This window comes from Meriones unguiculatus, chromosome 16 (genome assembly GCF_030254825.1).
Source record: "Meriones unguiculatus strain TT.TT164.6M chromosome 16, Bangor_MerUng_6.1, whole genome shotgun sequence".
NCBI classification, from domain to species: domain Eukaryota; kingdom Metazoa; phylum Chordata; class Mammalia; order Rodentia; family Muridae; genus Meriones; species Meriones unguiculatus.
In genome coordinates this window covers 59852746-59874102 of record NC_083363.1, presented here as the reverse complement: position 1 = coordinate 59874102, position 21357 = coordinate 59852746, and the positions used below count along the sequence as shown (strand labels likewise).

Here is a 21357-nt window from a genome sequence, read left to right as displayed (position 1 = left end):
TGTTTTTGCATGTACGTTGGCAAATTTCAATTCCTTAGACTTCAGTCATGTGTACTTTGTAAGGATAAAATTATTTAAAAAACAAAACCCACTTTTTATAATCACTAGAAAGTCCTCAATTCACTAGAGCGCCCTTTTCACATGGGAAGAGGTAAAGGAGAAAAAGATTTCAGTGATTACTGTTATGTTGGTGGTCTGGAGGACATTCTGATTCCATTTTCGTGTCACTAAGTTTTGTATGGCACATAAAACATTTTTTTGTTAGGATTCACTATTCTATCTCTTACCTTTAACATAGTGATAGTAATTTTTTTCTTGTTAGTATTCTACAGTAATTCTACAGTTATGCGGAATTTTACTGTGATACAAATGGTGATGTAAGCTGGGCGCAATGGCGCTTGCCTTTGATCCCAGCACTCACATGGGCAGAGGCAGGTGGGTTTCTATGAGTTCGAGGCCAGCCTGGTCTACAAAGTGAGTCCAGGAAAGCCAAGGCTACACAGAGAAACCCTCTCTTGAAGAAAAAAGAAATTGTGATATAAGGTGATGTTATTTTTAGGAAAAAAAATGCTGAGTAAGTACCTTGTAGTTTTACAAATAAAACAGCAGAGTCTGTGTGCTGAATTAGCCAGTAAAGAGTAGTGTTTTAGGGTCAGCAGGTATGAGCACTTGTTGCCCACCCCTCCCTGACCACCAAAAAGCTCTCAAGGTGATGGCTTGTGGCCGGGGTGCAGATGGAGAAAGTCTCCCCTTCCTTGGCAGGGCTGTCCACTGGACCATGGCCCCTGAGTATGTGGGCAGCACAGCATGTGCTTCTTCTCTTTCTCTCTTTTGGGGGCTGATGTAGGAGTCCTGGGAGCATAATCAGGAGGTGCATGATGTAAGATTCCCAAGTAATCAATTTTTTAAAAGAAACAAAAATTTAAGAAGAAGAAAAAAAGAGCACTGGTTGCCCTTGTGGAAGACTTAAGTTTGATTCCCACATACCTTGGATGGCTCACAATCAACTGTAACTCCAATCCCAAGGGACCTGACACTCCCTCCTGCCTTACAAGCAAACCACTTGCTTGGTACACATAAATATTCACAAAGTAATAAATAAACCTTAAAATAGTATAGTGCTTTCGGGTGGGTGGATTGCAGCACGCCTGTAATTCCAGCCTGAGCCTGACACTGTCCCCACTACCTCTGCTTCAGGAGACAGTGGGCCGGAGATACCCTTCTTGTTGATGGAAGTCATGGTCCCCAGACACTTACCACTGCTCCAGGTGAAGCTCCCAGTTCAACCAGCTGTACCATGTTCATACTCAGTCCCTTTGACCCAAATTAGTTTAATAACTTGAGCTTAAAAAGATCCTCTTGGCCTTTGCCAGCTTATTTTGGCTTTTTTATGTGTACTTGTGTGTTCATGAAGGTTTATGTGCATGTGTGGAGGACAAAGTTGACGCTGGGTGTCTTCTTCAATTATGCTCCATTTTATTTTTTTGAGATAGTCTCTCCCTGAACATGAAGCACGTGTAAGAAATGACAGAGATCTCAGAACTGTTTCATCTAGTGGTGGCAGAGAAGAATGTAATCCAGTCAGGACACGGGCATTGGTGTGGTAGAGGTTGATGTGGTCACATTCCTGACAGTGACCCTGCGTGTTGCCCATCGTAGCCTACTTCTCTCTCCCGTGACTCTGGGCAACCACTGGCTGTTGTCTTCCAGCTTTAGTAGTGTTACACATGTAGGACACACAGCCTGTGTGTTTTCATAATGTTCTTTTTGACTCGGTATAGTTCTTTGGTAATTTGTCAAAGTTGTTGAATCCATCAGTAGGTTTTTTTAATTATATAGTGGCATTTCATGTTATCACTGTGCCACAGTTTATTAACGTTTGCCTACTGAAGAACATCTGAGTAATTCTTAGATTTTGTTATAAAGTGTAGAAGTTTTTTCATGAACACAGTACTTAAAATTTTAGTTTTTGTAAAAATGCAACTTTGCTAAGTTGTAATGCTCACATTTTCTCGCTACCATTCTGAATAATCTGGCTTGCATCCTTGCCAGTTAGTCATAAAGCTCAGTAAGGATGCATTAATATTTCTCCGTGGTTTCAGTTTATGTACCAGTTACTCCATAGTCTCAGCCATGCTTGATGATGCTAGGTTTTTGTAAATTTTGTTGATACATTTTTAGAGATGTGCTATTTCATTGTGGTCACTTTATCTATCATCTATCTTCTGCGTGTGCGCATGTCATGGTCAGAAGACCGTCTTTGGTATTCCTCAAGAGCTTTTCGAGGAAATGTCTTGTGCTCCAATTTGCTGAGTAGTGAGGCTGGTTGGCCAGAGAGCAAAGCTGTCTCCCTCCCAGTGCTTGGGTGAGAATTGCATGCTGCAAAGACTGGCCTTTTTCTCTCTCCCCTGTGGGCTCTGGGGACAACTGAGATCCTTACTCTTTCCTGGCAGGCAGGAGACTGAGCTGTCCTCAGCCCGCTTTTAATTTGTGTTTACTTGTTAATGTGTTAGGCTTTCACTGATGTGACTAAATGGCGGAAAGTAACAGTTTTAAGAAAGAAAGATTTATGTTGGTTCATGAGTTTAGAAGCGTTGCCAGAAACAGGACAGTAGAGTGTGTGTGTGTGGGAAAAGCTGTTCCCTTATGGAGGATGGGAACCAGAGAAGAAATAGGAAGGCAGGGTCCCTTTCCCCAATGCTACATCCAGGTACCCTGTATCTCAGAAAGTTTCCAGTCTCCCCAAGTAGCCCCATCAACTGGCCACCAGGTCTTCAGCTCATGGCTCTTTGGGAAGTATATTTCAGACTCTGACAGTTACAGGTGTCGGTATTGAACAACCTTCCATGTATTTGTGTACTATTTTTCTTGTCTTTCCTAAACCATCTTTTGTTGTTGTTGTTATAAGTTTTGGAGTATTTGCATTTTTCCATTATTTAAGAGTGTTTTTTTTAAAGATATATTCTAGGTCTGTTATGCATGTGATTTGCTAATAATTTCTCAAGGTTTTTTTTTTTTCCATCTGTTTTGCCGTGCCATAAACATAATTTTAATGAATAATAAGCTACAGTGCAACCACTTTCTTAATTAAATTTTTCTTCTCTAAATTTATGTTCACTTATTGGTTGGGGGAGGGTGTACACATCACATGGAGGTCAGAGGAAAATTTGTAGGAATCAGTTGTTTATTTTATCAAGTGGATCCAAGGTATTGAATTTAGATTGTCAGACTTGGCAGCAGGCACTTTTATTTACCCAATAAGCCATCATCTCTGCAGTTATTAATGGGTAATTTGTTTCATAAATTCTTTCAGATCTCCTCTGTTGGGTGCTCATAGTTTTGTGGCTCATTGTGAGGTTTGAGATTTGGTTTGATCCCCTCCCTCCCCAAACAGCCGCTTTATCTAGTGTCCTTTGTTAAATTGTCTTTTTGTCCTTGAATTACTTTTGTAGTTTTCACAAAACTCATTCGAGGCCTGGCGAGATGGTTCACTGGGTAAAAGTACTTGCTGTGTAAGCCTGATAAACTGAATTTGACCCTGGGCCATGTAAAGGTGAAAGGAGAGAGCCAACTCAGCAGAACTGGCCTCTGACCTCCACACTTGGGCTGCCGTGCACATGCGTCCCCTCCCCATATAAATTCCACTAACTAGATTAGAGCTCTCGTGTCCTAATTGTCTCTGGAATGTCCATTATAGACACACCCAGAGATGTGCTTCAATAATTCCTTAGGTGCTCCTTAATCCAATGACATCAATAATCAGTGGTCTCATCACGTATTATTTGAGTGAGAAAAATGGATAAAATGGTTTTGTATTTGTATATTAAAATGTTAAAATAGTTTCAGTCATATGCTATGTAAATGGCCATTTCATTCTGTTCCTTTTATTTATTGCAGTTAGCACATGCTTTTTTTTTTGGCTAATTTTTCTATAATACAAAAGTAAACATCATTCTGAGATTGCCCCTTTATAAAACTACATCATACTGTGATTGTTCAAACTTGGTGTCAGTCTAAGTTACATAACAAGGGAAGAAATGTGAAGCCAAGAAAAAGAAAAAGCAGTTGCTTAGCTGAAGGGTGTCTCTTAGGTATATACTCCCAGAAGAGACTGGAATCCCCTTGAGGGGAGGGGAGCAGTGCAGTGACCTCTGCATTATGGAACGTAAAGTCGCCATGTCCTTAAGATGGTAACACATTCAGGGGCCAAGGTAGGCCTTTCTTCCTCTCCATTCATGTGTAGAATGGCTGTCCAAGATCCTGTAGAAGAGCCCACAGGACCTGGTAAGGGTGATGTCAGTTTCACAGTGTAAATAATACTGTAATTGGGCTTTTGAGGAAGCAGAGCCTTTGTAGTATGCATGTGTGTGAAAATGCCCTGGTGGATTACCTTTTGACACAGTGGGAATAACCTGTTTGAAGCCTTAAGGACATTTCAACAAAGGGCATTCTGGCTGCCAGGAGGGAACCAGAGCTGTAATTTCTTGGTTATTTCAAAACCTTTCTCAGTAGATACATAAAGTCCCCTGGCTGATACTGCCTACTAGTTGACACAGTTCACTGTTGTCTAAGGTGAAGAATTTGAGTTATTTTAAAATTGCGGCTTTATCGTAAAAGATGGAACCAGAGTTTTGATTGTAGCTTGTGAGGCTGTTCCAGCAGGAGTATGCTGTGGCCTTACTTTATCCACTCCTTCCTATTTTCTGCAGCCTAAGATACTCGGACTCGGCTGTCACAAACAGAGGAGAAAATCCATTTCCTCACAGACATTGTTAACTCAGTTTTCTTAAGCGCTAGAAGAAATGGGTGATGTCATTGGCCTTCTGATACACAATTGTCTGGGAAGTAGGCCCTGGGTTTATTTTTCCTACATGAGTTTTTTTACGTTATCCTGAGGGACAGTAATCAGACTCTTCTGTAGGATAGGGCAGTTGATTTAGAAAGATGTGACAAGTTGCTTTTATTCTTTACAATGTAAGGATAAAAATCTGGCCTAGTGACCTCAACATGCTGAAGTTAGTCAAGAGGCAGGTGGACAGGCACGGTTTTTAAAGTGAAGCAGTTGTTCAGTGCAAGGGAGAGATTTGAAACTTAAATGCTGACAGTGATGTTTTCTGAGTCTGTGAATATGCTGTTAAAGGAGAGGAATCCATTTAATGTTAACAAAACTAATTTTTCTGCCTGGATGCCTTCTGGAAATTATTTGGCATGACTGTATACATCGCCCTTCCCTCTGAGGCTGGCCTTGTGCATCAAAGGTGTAGGACTGTAACTGTGGTGTGAAAGAGGGCGCGCTCCATTGCTGTGTGCTGTAGTCATGCTGGTACCTGGTGTGACCTTCACACGTAATTGCTAAAGTACCCTAATATTAAGTACCAGATATTAAGAGCTTTATTTGTTTGGATATCTCTGGCATTTTTGATTGCTGGCTTTTGTCAATAGAAGAGAATAGCTGTTGGTATTTTGGGCAGGAATGACAAGGAGAAGGGCGAGTTCATGCTATCCCTCTCTTAATGGACAAGTTACCTCAGTTGACCTGGAGCATCAGGTCATTCTTCAGGGGACAGGCTCCTGAGAGAGATGACCAGGGGATGATAGGAAAGTTAGTGATCAGGAGATCGCACACAAGTTGATGGCTCATGCAAACAAGATTAATATGAAGTATAGCATCATCTATACAGTTTTCATAAAAGGAAAAAATAGAACAGTGTCAGCAGGAATTATCATACAGTGGGACTAAGTCAGCAGGCAGCTAGTCAAGCCTCATTACACAAAGGGAGCACAGGCATCTCGAGTGCATCACAGATCTAGCACACGGTCGCTGTGAGACTGAGAACCATAGGCCAAGCCTTGAGGGGGAGGAGTTGGGTTCTTGGGATCTGAAGCTGCTGCTCCCAGAGCACTGGCCCCAGGCAGTTACTGGCCTTGCCCAAGTCTGTAGCTGGTTTTAGAGAAAGAGCTACTATGTTCCTTCTCCATACATCAGAGCCTTGTGAAAAGCAGGGATGGACCTAGCCGCCAGATTGTTTGTTTCTTCAGTGACTGCTACAGTTTTAGAATTGGCAATACTATGAGACTGAAATGAGGAGTCCTGTGGTTGGGTCAGAGTGCGAATACAGACAACTACTTGTTGACTTTGCGTTTTTAACCGTTTATGTGACGTGAAACAGTCAGAGTTAGGTTCTTTTGGAATGAAGGATGAAATAGCGCACGAAGTGTCTTCCATATTCGTCTACGTAGGGAACGTGTTGCACAAGGTTTTGGTTTATTTACAGATTGTTCTGACGAGATGGACAAAACCTTCACCAGCCACACTTACATACGCTGTATCGTGCAGCTGCTGTGGTCCTGGGAGGTGCCATTTGCTGTGCTGGGATGTCAGTTTTAGGCCTTGACGTCCACATTGCGCTGCCCTTGTATGCTCTGTGCCCTCTAGTTGTACTGTAAACGATGTGTTAAATACCTACTGTGGCTTCTATTGATTAGCCCTGAAATTTAGTTGAATATAAGATGTTGAGATATTTTGTAAACTAAAGAGGTTTGTGGGGTATAACTCAAGCTTTGATTCAGAAGATTCTCTGTCCTACAGTGCCTTTGTTTCCATTAGGAACACAGCAACATTTTGCCTAAGAAGTTTAATGCTGAGTAGTTTAATTTTTTTCCTTCCATTTTATTCTATGTATTTGGGTGTTGGGCCTGCATGTATGTCTGTGCGTCATACATATGCAGTGCCCACAAAGGCCAGAAAAAGGCATTGGATCTCTGGGACTGAAGTGAGGATGGTTGTGACCATTATTAACCAGGCTCTCTGGAAAAGCAGCCAGAGCTCTTGACCACTGGGCCATCTCTCCAGCCTTCCTTTAAGGTTTTAAGAGTATCAAAAATTATTAGCTGTGGTCATAGTTCTCCAAATCATGGTCCTTGTTAGTAACTGTTTGTTACTAGCTAACATTTTTGCTAGAGAAACATTTTGTTCATACTATATTTTCTCACCAATAGTTGACCTTGGAAAGCAAGTAGTTAAAATACTAAAAGAAAAAAAAATGAGTAGCTCATTCAACTCTGACATCTGGAAGCTAGTGCCGGCTTCCCCCTGTTTCCTCATGAATTGTGACTATCAGAAAGGTGTTTGATCCATTCAGAGTTCATTTCTGTGAAGGAAATAAATAAGTTGAAAGTGGTTTGAGTTTTGTTTTCACATCAGGCAACTCAGCAATGTGGGCCTTAGTTTTTTTTTAAATTTTAATATTATTGTATTGGTGAGGGTGGTTCGAACCAAAGACCCCTTCTTGCATAACAGGTGTCTTAGCTAGAGTTTCTACTGCTGTGACCAAACCCCAGGATTAAAGGCGTCTTGAGGGGAAAAGGGTTTATTTTGCTTACGCTTTCAGGCAACAGTCCACCACTGAGGGAAGAGAAGGCAGGCTCTGAAGTTCTCTTTACTGGCTTGCCCAGTCTGCTTGCTTACATGACCCAGGACCTCCTGCCCAGGGGCAGCACCACCCACATCAGTCATCAGTCAAGAGCATCCCTGGCAGACTTCCTGCAGGCCACCTTATTGACAGGCATTTTCTCAAGTGAGGGTCCCTCTCTCAGCTGGTGTCAGGGTCTCAAAAACCCAGCTACAACAATTTGTTTTTATTGTTGTTTTGTGGCAGGGTTTTACCAGGTAGCCCAGATTGTCCTGGAGGTCTTGACTTTCTTTCTGCCTCAGTTAGGAGTATAGACATTGGTTACTTTGTTTTTAATAGTACTTTCTCCATTGCCTTTATACAGAGTCTACATGGGAACAGTGAATTATGACATATTTTGGTTCACTTGATAAAAATGTATCGTTTTACTCCTTAAATGAATGTTTTTTTCATTAGTCAGTAGACATTCAGATACATCCATGACATCAGCATTAGCAGGTTCATAAACAGCCTGAGCTCTGAAATCACTCTGCAGTGTTGAGGAAAGCCTCAGTTGTGGCTCTGTGTGTATTGTTTTTGTTAAGAACTACTGAAACTATTATTTTTTAGAATTGAAAATACTGAGTTTCAACTGAGAAATTCTAATAATGGTGGCCAAGCAAGGTTGTAATTTTAATTTTTACTTTTTTTAGGGCGAAAGCCCTGACTCTGGGGGTTGCAACAGGTGAGGCTCACGTACCTATTGCAATACACAGTTTAGAGATGAGTAATTGGTAGAATTAGGAAAAGGGAATTTAATCAGTGTCTGCATCAGGAAAAACAGATAAAGGGCTCCAGGGACTCCAAATAGGTTATTGTAGTATTGATAAGTGTTTTGGGTTAGGTAGAGGAGCAATCAGGGCAAGGGGTGTCTAATGCAGGAGTACTGTGAGAGGTGGTGGCCTACTCCTACAATCTCAGGCTTGGGAGAATGAGGCAGGAGGGCAGCAGACATGGGTGCTGGCCTGGGCACATAGTGAGTCTGTTGTCGCAGGTGTGGTCTTGCAGGAGAGTGCCATGGGATAGTACTGCCATTGCTGAGAGGAGCATGGTCCTCTGGATGCTTGTTTGAAAATTGACATATATGTTGATGCTATTAAAATGGGCATACCAATGAGTATTGATTTATTTATTTTTGGTTTTTCAGACAGGGTTTCTCTGTAGCCCTGTCTGTCTTGGAACCCACTCTGTAGACCAGGCTGGCCTTGAACTCAGAGAGCCTCCTGCCTGTGTCTCCCGAGTGCTGAGATTAAAGGCGTGCACCACCTGCGCCCAGCCCAATAACTGTTTATTAACAGGAAAGACTTTTTCTTTTTCAAGTTTTACCAGCATTAGAGACAAAAATTTTTCCTTTTCTTTCTTTTAGTAAATACTTGTTTTACTTTGGGAGCCAGCACCAGGGTGGAACTGAGGGCGTCAGGCACACCAGGCAAGCAGTCTGCACAGACTGCCCCTCCTAGCCCTTGGCGAGCACTTAGTGAGAGCGCTCTGCGCCAGGACGCTGCGTACATTGTGTCTTTAAAGAATACGCATTGTTTGGGGCTAGCGACTATTTCAGCAGGGAGAGCCTGGTGACCAGGGTTCTTTGAACTCATATGGTCAGAGAGAACAGACTCTGAAAGATGTCCTCTCACTGCTATATGCATGCCATGGTATCCTCCTTCTATCTACACGCGCGCGTGCGCCGATATTTTTTGAGTTAGAAAAAAATTGTTTAATGGTTTAAGGAAATTAGCACCTAATCTTAAGGTTACACATAAAATTTTAGGATTATTGATGTAGAAAAGTCACATATTTTACGCAGCTGGTAGACTTTGTTGTTGAGGTGAGTACATTGCCCATGTAGAAAGTATTTGTGTGTCTCTGTGTGTGTGTGTGTGTGTGTGTGTGTGTGCGCGTGCGTGCGCACGCGCGCACATTGTAAGGTTTGGAAGTTCTTGACGCATAAGCCTGAGGTTGAATTGTGTACACTTACTGTGTACAACTGTAGAAAATAAGCGTAACTTTTAAAAAGCTTTGTTTCTCTGTAAAACAGCATAATATTCCTTCATAGCATTGCTGTATTAGAGAGTAAATACAGAATGTAGTAGGAAAACAACCACATGCTTTTAATTTTTCTTTTTATAGTTCTCTTTACCATTCATTTGTGGTATTACATACTGTATTGGAATATAACAGTACACATTGAGAGTTAGAGAGATTGCTAAGCGGGTAAGAGCACTGGCTGCACTGTCTAAACTCCAGTGCCAGGATATCCATTGCCCTTTTCTGGGTACCAGGCGTGCATGTACCGACATATGTGTAAGCAAAACTCATACACATAAATAAAATTAAATTTTAAGAGCTTATTACGCGGGCAGTGGTGGCGCACACCCTTAATTCCAGTACTTCAGAGGCAGAGGCAAGTGGATCTCTGTGAGTTCAAGGCCAGCCTGGTCTACAGAGCAAGTTCCAAGACAGACAGGTCTACACAGAGAAACCTTGTCTGGGGGTGGAGGGCGCTTTGATTTGAAAGTATTCCATTATGTCAATACAAGGCTTTATTGCATGAATCTGGTGAATAATTTCCTTGTTTAGAGATATAAAATTTGAACTTACAAGAACTAATTTTTGCCCATTGCCTTACAAAAATTTCTTGTTAGAATGAGTGCTGTTTTCTTTTCTGTTAAAGTCCTCTGTGGAGTTGCTGAATTTCAGAAAAAGTGATTTAACGGACCTCCACTAAAATGTCAGTGGTGATTTGTAGGTAATGGTTTTTGCTAGAATATTGTCTTTTTTAATCCTCTGGTTTACTTGAATTAACATTCAGGGAGGTTACATAGTGGGGCCTGGGGTGTCAGCTTTGCTGGATGTCTGAGGTGCTCTGCTCTTCACCTGGACGAGGCTCGTGTGCTCTGATGTGCGATGTGGATGATAAGATTTGGAGACGATAGTCTCTCTCAATCTAGGATGTGTTTTGACTTTTACGCTTTCTATCCATAACTTGGCCAGGACATCATGGGCAGGCATATTGATGTTCTGACTGCCTGCTTGTTTGTCTGGATTGTTTAGACAGGATAGCTCTGGCTATCCTGGAACTCACTATGTAGATCAAGCTGGCCCCAAATTCACAGAGATCTCCTTCTGGCCTCTGCGTGGCAAGTACTGGGATTAAAAGTATGAACTGTTATCTTACCCCTGGCTATCAAGGGCATTCTTGAATGAAAACATGCTAAAGGCTGGCCACCAAGAGGAAGATTTTTAGGTGCACGACTGTGGATTCAAAACAATGTTGATGGGTTGTTTGAAGAGAACAGTTTGAATTCTGTGCTCTTCCCAACACCCTGCTTTGGGATAAGAAATGGATGGTGGTAAAGCAAGTTCTGCAACACTAATGGCTGACGCAAGTGAAACACTTAGAGGCTAAGCAGCATTCCCAAGTTCCAGACAGCTGACGAGTGACAGCCAGAGTGCGAGCCTCGTGAGCTCTGCCAGTCCTGCACAGGCCTCCATAGTGCCTCACGTGCTCATGATGGCCTGACACGTGTGTCAGTGTAAGCCTTTGAGAGTCAGGGTGCTGCCGCCACCACTTGCTGTGTGTGAAATGCTGAATTCCAGCAGGAGCCTGTGGTGCGTTAAAGATGTTGATGAATTTAGTAGACAAAGGTGATGATTATCAATGCTGTGAAGGAAAATTGTGTACTGGCTGCGCATCCAATCCCCCCAGCCCCTGTATGCGTCTTCAGGGCAAGAGTCTTGCCCTCTACCTTCAGGTCACTGCACATCTAGGCAAGTGCTCAGGAAGCATTTCTTCACTATGTACTCCCTGCCAGCAATCTGAAAAAGTGCCACAGTTGTGTTTAATGTCATGGAGATTAAGTGCTATTTCCCAAACATTCTTTTTTTCTAAATAACTCCACATCTGCTGAATTAAAGTGGAGTATTGAATGTAAAAGTGAACTTGTGTAAATCTTCACTTATTATATGGGAGCATGTTATTAAAAAATTGAATGAATGAGAAATACTTTTTTGAAACGTTTTAGGAAAAAAGGACAGGCAGTAGCTACCATGGATGCCAGGCCCTTTCCTGGCTTGTAACCCACAGTGCATTGTTGGCATTTCAGTTGTTTGAAAATCAGAGCCACTAACATCTCTTGCCATTTTCTTATGGTCTAGGACAGAGCCTCAGTTTAGTGTGCGTGCAAACCCTGGAAGAGGTTCAGGTGTCGCCAGGTTATGGTAACACGTGCCATGTGCTTCCTATGTACTGGACTTGTGTATGATAGCTCTAGTCGCTTATGAAGAAAGATGGAAAGCCTAGTGTCACATATCCATGGGCACAAACAAAATGTGTTAAAGGAAGGTTAAACCCAGGTCAGTCAGACATCATAGTTGATCTTTCATCTAACAATAGTGACATTCATAGTTCACTTTACAATCAAGAACTAGCAAGAGCTTTCACATTTGAGCCTCTAAGAGTTCTGTTAAGTTCATCCAGCTCTACATATTTTCAAGTTCCAAATTGCAAGAATAATCAGATGCCAGACAGCAGATGGTGAGAGCAGGGCTTCATGAGCATGTGTGGTCCTGACATACCTTTTGAATAGAGGACTGCCAGCTGTTTCCTGTCTTCAAAAGGATGTTTCGATGTCTCTGCCTGCCAGTGTGTATGCCTGCACGCCCATCATGGGGCCGCTGTGGAGGCGGAGGACAGCGTGTGGGAGTTGGTTCCCTCCTTCAGCAGATGGGTTTCAATCAAACTCAGGTCCTCAGGCTTGGTAATAAGTACCCTTGCTCATCCATCGAGCCATCTCACTGCCAATTTCTAGTTTAATCTCTTAATAGAAATGGTTTTGGAAAGCCATAAAGGAGTGCGTTACAGTCCTGTCAGTCTTGTGCTCTTCCTTGTACTTGTTGTCCCTGTCAGTATCTTACAGTCTGGTCACTGTGGTGTATTCACTCAGTTCTGAGATTCTGTAGTCCAGGCTTGCTTATTCTTAGTCTCTTCCTTAGCATCCCCAGTGCAGGCCTCACAGGCTCGCTACTGTAAGTTCAGGCGGACTGCTGCCGTAGCCATGCTACATCTCCATTTTTACAGTAAGTCACTACTGCCATAGCTTATTTTTTGTGATTTTTTTTTTTAATTTTACTTTATTAAAAAGTATGCTAATCTTTCCAGTTTTTTTTATTACACTGTCCATCTTACTGGTCTATAGTTACATGTATTGATTTGGCACTCTACATTATATCTTTAAAACATACTGGACTCTAGAGTTTTAATGTTAAAAAACCACAAATAGGCCTTTTTGTTGGTGGTGGTTTAGAGAAGGGGGTCCCTCTATGTAGCCTTGACTGGCCTGGCCTGGACCTTGCTATGTAGAACAGTCTGTCCCAAAACTCAGAGACCCACCTGCCTCTGCCTCCCAATTGTTAGGATTAAAAGGCCTGTGCCACCCTCATGTCCCAGTTTTTTATATTTGCTGAACTTCAAAATAATATTTGGGGCTTCTAGGGTTAATAAAATAACTGTTCATCTTTCTGATACTTCACCAAGGTTGTTAACAGATTTTAACTTCTGTAGCCTGCGTTGTGGCACAGCTTAGTGCTAGTATTTGTCACTAATGTCACGAGTTATGCTGTAAGAATTTCCCGAGAATTAGACAGACCTCACGCTTCTAAATGTACCGGTATGTACCTTCCTTTTCCCTAAAGATCAACACTTAACCTAATTAGAACATTGTCACAATAAAAACATTTATTTAAAATTCAGACCTCTCTTGCATAGACCTAAAGAAAATTCATTGCTGGAACACAAGATGGATACAAGGGGCTCTGGTGGAAACATTCCCTCCAGGGAACAGCTATTGCTGGGGGAGATGTGATCTAGGGCATTCTTTAGGATAATAGTGAAGAAAGTAGGAAATGTTTGAAAAGAGTTAGTTAATACGATACTAGCAATATGAATCACAACCTTAGTGAAACATACATGTTTCTCTTATGGGAAGCTATAAGCCACATTAATTTTTATCTTGGAAGTTTTAGGTATTTAAGATGTTTTCTATACTTAGGAATATGAAACGAAATTGAAAGAAATAGTATTTCTTAGGGCCTGTGAGCTGGCTCATTGGATAAAGACCTTGCCTCACAAACCTGGTCACCTCAGTTCAAACTAACCCACAAAAAGATGGAACGTGAGAACCAACTTCACAAAATTGTCCTAATAACCTCCAAAAACAAATGCTGTGGCATGCTTGCTGTCAGAAGACTTTTCTCCCGGTGAGTGGAAGACACGTGACATTAGGCATAGTCTCCTTCCTCCTCACAAGGTCCCAAGATAAACCAGAGTTACCCTAAGCCAGTGGTTCTGAACCTTCCAATACCACAACCCTTTAGCACAGTTCCTCGTGTTATGGTGGCCCTCAACCATAAAAGTACTTGTGTTGCTACTTCACAACTGTAATTTTGCTCCTGTTGTGAATCGTAACGTAAATGTCTGATACGCAGGAGGTCAGCTATGTGACCCCTATGGAAGGCTGCTTTGACAACCTCCCCATGGGGTTTGTAGCCTGCAGCTTGAGAGCCACTGCCTTAAAGGATGAGGCTTCTTGTACAGCCATGTATAAAGGGTTTCAGCAGAAATGTGAATGATCAAGGGAGCCACACTGGAAGGCATGCACAGGGCAGAGATTGACTTCCCCTGGCCCTGTGGAGAGAGCCGTCTTCCCTTAGCCTTTCTAATGCTAGTCTCTTCCTGGGCACAGTGCAGTCAGGGCAGAGTTGTATACAGCTGCTTGGCAAGCTGGATGCTCAGAGGAGCGTCCAGTGTCCCTCTTGGATTCCAAGGATGCTCCTGGACTCCTGTGAGCCAACATCAGCAGTCAGCAAGCTCCGCTCTGGTGACCTACAGGCACAGCTTCACACGGGACAATAATGGTAGTTTGGCTCAGAGGCTAGTTCTGTATACCATGTGCTCACACACATCATGTACACAGGTAACAACAATAAAATAATACAATTTTCAATAATTTGTCCTACTCTAGTATTTTTGCATTGATGTATTTTTGATAGATGTAATTTTGCCTTTGATATTGACTAATTGTTAACTTTTAAAATATTTTTAAATTTTTATTAAGCTCTCACAAGAGGCAAATATATTAACAAGCCTGTAGTGAGTCTGTTTATAGTATATATGAGTAATTATCTAAATCTGCTTATATTCTACTGAAGTACTTGATACATTAAAGCCTTGAAAGTAAGCCATGAGTTTATAGTCGTTAATTTTTTTGTTTTTCTCATTAATACAATATTTATCTGTCTTCTGTCTGTCGAACCCTTAGCCAAGCACTTACCCCAGACTTCCTGAGAAGGTTCAGAAAAAGAAGTATACAGGGCAGACAGGACAGGAGAGAACTGTGGAAGGCCGAAGTGGAGACAGCTGCTTCACATGGGGAAGAGGATGAGCAAGGCCACCATTAGGCAAAAGAGCCCATGGCTGCTGAGAGGGCAAAGCCCAGAATCGCCTAGAAGAGCTGTTGCTTCAGAGAAGGGTTCCTGACTTATCCAGTCACGAGGCTCCCAGAGCCAGCACCACAGCTGTAGCAGCCCCAGCCTCAGTGAGCTTGGTGGCTATGCCAATTTCCCTTGAAATGGTGCTGGCTTGGAAGCTGTGGCTGGACATGAGTGGGCTCAGAGGATGTGGGACGCCAGGCTGCTGAGGACCTCGGTTGTAAATCATGTCCGCGGTCAGTTCAGCTTCACAGCAGACAGCAGAAGACTCAGCTGCTGAGGGGAATCCTCCTCAAGGACTAGGTAGCTACAAGTTGAAGCAGGCATACTTTTTCAGGGATGAGGGGCCGTGGTGAGAGAGCTGCTCCCAGGGTGGAGAAGGCAGAGGCAGGGCCTTTTAAAGCTTGAGACATACAAGGTGCTAAGCATGCTAAAAAGCTTAAACATTTGTCTTATTAGTATTGGGTTCTTGTTTGGGGTCCTTGTTTGCGCTGCTAGATGTCACTAGCAGTAGATGTTTTTGTTTTGCTGGCTCTTACAGCCAGGAGAAACTAATGTGCCAAGGCGCATAGCTTAATCACTGTCGTTTGTCCCCCAGCTTTGTTTAAGGGCAGCGTGGCCAAGGAGAAAGTGAGCTAGTATTGTTCTGTGTAAGAGTATTACACCTAACATTCTGCTGCCTTGTGCATTCAAGTATTAATATATTTCAATACTGATTCTTACAGATCCTTCCGCTGAGGAACTGAGAGATCTAATGATGTTGCATGGAGGTCAATACCATGTGTATTATTCTAGATCAAAAACAACCCACATCATTGCTACAAACCTTCCTAATGCCAAAATTAAAGAATTAAAAGGGGAAAAAGTAATTCGGCCTGAATGGATTGTGGAAAGGTAAGTTTAATTCTTGGCTAAATTTTAACCAGTAAGTTCTTTAAAATTTGCAGTGCTTTTTATTTCTGTCGTAAAAACCAGCCCTAGCTTCAAATAGCATGTCTGCTGACCGAATCTAAACACAGGGTAATCTTTGGAGGCCAAATGATGTTGCAGCCTCAGCTGCAAGAGAGCAGCAGGAAGCAGTTATAAGCAGGACATGACCTGTCAGGTATTACCTGTTCAACAAATGTTTATGTGCTTAGGTGCCAGGTGGAGTTCTTTGTACTTAGGAAGTACCAGTTAACAAAAATCCTTGTACTACTTCATGGAGCTTTTATCCTGTTGGGAGATACAAAACAGTAGCTTTATACAAAGTAACTGCATCTCTTTTTTATAAGGTATTTATGCTGATCAGTTTTTGCCAACTTGACACAAGCTTGTCATTTGGGAAGAGGGGATCAGTTGAGAAATTCCCTCTGTCAGTCTGGCAATAGACAAATTTGGACCATTTTTCTTGAAATAATCCCTTCCTCCCGAAGTTGCTTTTGGTCATGGTGTTTCTCAGAGCAATAAAAAGCAGTATATGTTTTTTTAAAAAAAGACCCTTAGTATGTTAATATAGCAGGCTAATGTAGACTGGAATTTTTCTGAGAGTAGGGTCAGAGGAGAACAGTGTGCAGTCGGTTCTGTTACTTTGTTTTGTTTTAGTAGTTCTGAACAGAAAAAGTAGAACCTGGGGCACTGTACAAGTTGTACACAAAACTACATCCTTCAGCTTCTTCTTTTTAATAGTTTATTTATTAGGTTTTGAGATTTTGAGGCAGAGTCTTGGTAGGGCAGGCTGGCCTCCTGCATCAGTCTCTTGAATGCTGGCAATTACCAGTTTTTGTTGATCATACTTTCTTATTTCTGTTATACGTTTAGAAGTGGTAAAATGTAATTAATGAGCAAATTTAGTTATAATCATTTTCTAACTTAAAATATGTCTTCTGGAATTTTGGTGATGAACCAAAACGGATTTATTAGGCCGGGCACGATGGTGCACACCTGTAATCCCACCACTTGGGGAGGCAGAGGCAGGCGGATTTCTGGGAGTTCCAGGCCATCCTGGTCTACAAAGCAAGTCCAGGACAGCCAAGGCTACACAGAGAAACCCTGTCTCCAGCCCCCCCAAAGAAATTTGTTATTTGAAGTTTTATAATGTAAACTATATATATATAAAAATTTTAAAGTGAATTAATACTAAAATTATGACTATGCCTGGATAAATTATAATAAGTAGTAGGAGTTCCTTAAGATATGGCTAGGTAGGTAATGTGCTTGCAGCAGACATACGAAGACCTTCATTTAGATATCTAAAATCCATACAAAGCCAGATCTGCAGCACATATGTGTAATGAGAGTGTTCCTCTAAGGTGAGGGGAGGCAGAGGGTGGAGGCTCTCTGGAAGCTCCTGGCTGGCCAGTCATGTCCACAGCAGCATCATATGAGGACACCCAGCCTCAGAGAAGATGGAAGGTGAGGCCTGGGTGGCCAGGGCTGCCTGCTGCTCTCCAGCCCCCACATCCTTTTTTTCCATAATTATAGCTTTAACTAATGCTAATACAATCCATGACCATACTCCACAGAGTTCATTTGTCAGTATATAGTGAATGAAGTCACATAAGTTGCTAAAAATGAGGAGCAGCTTGCTGGTAGAAAAGACGGCCCTTGGCCTCTGGGGATAAGGTTGGGTTCATGTCCAAATTCTTAATTCTCTCTCTGTATAATCTGGGTTTAGAAACCTTATGCACTCACCTGAAACCATTGCCTCCTCTTGTAAAAGCATGTGGGTCCCAGAGAGTGGCTCGGCAGATACAGGCACTCACGGCCAAGCCTGAAGACCCAAGTGTGGTGCCTTATACATCCACATGGTGGAAGGCAAAGCCGACTGTTGCAGGTTGTTCTTTGACCTTCATGTGTGCTGTGGTGAGCCTACACACGCGGACACACACACACACTCTGAACACTCTAACAAAGTTAATGAATGTAGAAAACAGATGTGGATAGGTAGGTGTTCTGGTTATGTGAAAACCAGAAGTCATTTGTGCGGACTAAGCATGACGGACCATATGTGGAGGCATACTGTACAAGAAGCTGCTGTCATTAACTGCTCCTCTGTAAACTTCCATTCTAAAAGGTCAAAAACATCTTCCTTCTAGAAAGTCAGGCCTATCTAATAGACTAAAAGCTGTAAAATTGGGGGAGATGAAACTTACTCTCTTGTGCTGTGTTCTGTTATGTAGGATAAATAATCATGGTTTTTAGCCATGTGTCTCCTTATAAGACTTGCGTAAGTTCTCAGGGTAAGTAGTTAGCCTCACTCCAGAGAAGAAATATGTTGTCACAGACAGTTCTGCCAGTGTTCCACGGCTAGAATCCGGATCTGAGTTTGTAATACTTTGATTCGGAAAGGTTGAGGGAAACTTGACAGAACCAGGGGTGAGAGGGCTTCCGCTAAGTGGGCTTTATCTGCTTACAGTGATATTTTCACTGTTACAGTTGTTTTCTTGTCATCAGTCCTTGCTGAGCACAGCTAAGAAGACAGCATGATAGGTAAAGCAGCTGAGACGTTACACGTTCTAAAACAAACAATTCAGAGTTAATCCGTCACCTCTCTAAGTGAGTATGAGTAACTTGGCCTGTTGGCCTCATTTTGGATGAGACGATAAAGTCGGTAACTGGTTTGTCCAAGAAAAAGCTGGACTCAGAGTTCAGGTTTTCTGGCTCCTGTGTATGTCTAATCTATGCCGTTTGTCCTTGGTGTGGAGGAGTGGACTCGGGTGTAACTGGGTCATTTTTGTACATATCTTTTGTGGGAGCATAAATCTTAATCTATAAAGTAAGTATCAAGTGTCTGTCATGTCATTGCAGCGTTAAATTGTTTTAGTTACATTGTAAGACTTTGGGTTTTTACACTCCTAGTCATGTTGATCTGTTCTCAGCAGCATTTTTGTTCCACATACTTGGTTATATGTATTTGTTATTTAATTTAACAGCTGGTACATACTATTCTTTTCTATAGTTGTTTCCTCTTTTTCTTTGAGGAGTCTTAAAGGTGTTTAAAGTAAGGTCTGGAGAGATGGCTTAGAGGTTAAGAGCACTGTCTGCTTTTCCAGAGGTCCTGAGTTCAATTCCCAACAACCGCATGGTGGCTCACAACCGTCTATAATGAGATCTGGTGTCCACTTTTGGCGTGCAAGTCACACATGCAGGCAGAACATAGTATACATGATAAGTGAATACATCTTTAAAAACAAAAAGGTGTTTAGAGTGTTGCCTTCGTTAGAATTCCCTCAGGGTGCCATTAACCCCAAGCTAATATAGGCCTGATTGTAAAGCCTTGACTTCCAAGAGTCCGGGGAGTCCTGTAATGAGCGGTCTGTGTATATTTAAAGCATAAAATTATTTCACTGAAATATTTGTCTTGATATTTTCATAAGACAAACTTAATGTCTACCTTGAAACATAGTGTGGAGATGCCCCTGTGACGACATCCCTTTTGCCCATCTGCCCTTTCATGTGCCATAGGAGCACAATTCAAGAGTTTTGTCCTAACTTCTTACTGATTGCTTTCGATTTTCTTAACTGGGCTCTTCGTATTCAGTGCTGTGGGAATCAGCCTCCTGGGATTAAGTTCAGACCTAGATGAAATGTGGGTAGGGATAGATGAAGATACTGTTTATGTTTCAGTTTACCCCTGTTGACTGGAGTTTACTTGCTCGTCGGACTGTTCCCAAACAGTGCATCACTTATTTATAATAATGTACTTATAATCTGTAGGTTTTTTTATTGACACAAACTAAATCTTGGGCTTCTAACTATATTCAATGTAAGTATAAATGGGAATTCCACATTTCATCTTGATGTTTACATTCTCTTACGGCACTGTACGTTCTGAGATTATTTTTGATAGACTTACTCCAGCTAACACCAGTGTTTCAGGCTCTCTGTGTCTCAAGCACTCATAGGTGATGCTTCATTTGAAACCATGCTCTTGGAGCTAGAGGACTCATCAGTTAAGAGCAGTGGCTGCTCTTCCAGGAGTCCCAGGTTCAGTTTCCAGTACCCACATGTCATCTCTTCACTGTGTCTAATTCCAGTTAAAAGCACCCGGCACTTCCTTCTGGCCTTTGGGGCTATCAGGCAGACATTTGCAGGCGCAGAAAGTGAAAAAATGAGTAAAACATATGTTCCTCAACCTCCAATATAGAAAGAAGGAAGAAAATACTGTGGACTGTATAAGAGAAAGCAGGAAGCCATAACCATATTCCTTCTTTTCTGAGCTTGTGATAATTTGGTATGTGACTAGAAAGTTGAAGTAGTTCAGGATGGGCAGAGTGGATTTGAGTTCTGGATGTATGAGGATACCGTAATGCTGAGGCAGTTAGTAAAGACAAGACGAGCCTAGTTGTTTTCTCGACACATCCTTAGATTTTTGTCATCGGAAGCCCACTTTTGAAAAAAAAAAAAAAAAAAGATCCATACCCTAATGGATGTGCAGGTGTTCCATGACGGTTTTCTGATAGAGAATGATCACGTGTGGACTAGAACTATACAACAGTGAATTTGCTGAACTCTTTCATACGAAGAAAACGCTTTTGTTACAGAAGCAGATAATTTTTTTTTTAATTTTTGAAATAAAAGTAGATTCTGCTTATAACTGCTAGTTTAAAGGCATTGGCCATTGATAAGAATAGGATATAGTTCAGAAAACTGAGATAAAAGGTTTACTTTGAGAGAATTTTACCTGGACTACATGGAAGATAAAGCAGGGAATCAAGAGTTAGTAAAGGAAGACAGACATAGCAACCTGCACCTCAAATTCCAGCCCTCAGGAGACAGAGAGGCAGGAGGGATTTGAGTTCTAGGCTAGCCTGTGCTTAGTAGGATGATAATAAAAAATTTCACCTAAAGAAATGACTAAGTTTTATAGTGTATGTGTGTGATGTATAGAAGTTTTGCTCTTGAACATGATTCAGAGCATACTTGAGACAAGATCCAGTGAGCTCAGGCTCATTTGGCTGAGGACCAGAAGCTGCTGCCTGACGTAAGAAGCTTGCTATTATAAGGAAACCATATACTAGCATTTTCAGGGAAAGTGAAGAACACATCACCTCTTTGGTTTTAGCACTTAGGTTCCCCTTCCTTTTTATTTTTGTAAGAATAGTTGATAATGTAGAATTCCTTGTGTTTAGGTTAAGCAAAATCTTAGTATCAGAAATTAATCTGAGAAAAATGTGAAAGGTCTTGTGTTATTTGGTACATGGCATATGTTCGTCCGTGTGTGTGTGTGTGTGTGTGTGTGTGTGTGTGTGTGTGTGTTTGTAAAAGGGCTGAGGCTGATGCTAGGTAGAGAGCAGTAGAAAAAAGACAGCCTTTATTTTGTATTTTAAAGTCAGGGTCTCTCATTGATAGAGCTCAGCATTTCAGCTAGACTGGCTCAAGTTACAGAAATCCTCTTGTCTCTACTTTCCAAGAGCCAGGATCACGGGTGTGCACCACC

At 41.9% G+C, this 21357-nt stretch overlaps 1 protein-coding gene across 9 annotated transcripts in view; it reads left to right on the top strand.

The window, feature by feature from the left end:
* Nucleotides 1-21357, top strand: part of Rev1 (REV1 DNA directed polymerase) — an 82573-nt gene that overhangs the window by 22139 nt on the left and 39077 nt on the right. For all 9 annotated transcript variants that reach the window (XM_060369892.1, XM_060369894.1, XM_060369893.1 and 6 more), the window contains one exon: nt 15662-15830. In XM_060369892.1, the coding sequence (XP_060225875.1) occupies nt 15662-15830 (169 nt within the window). The remainder of the gene's footprint in view (nt 1-15661; nt 15831-21357) is intronic.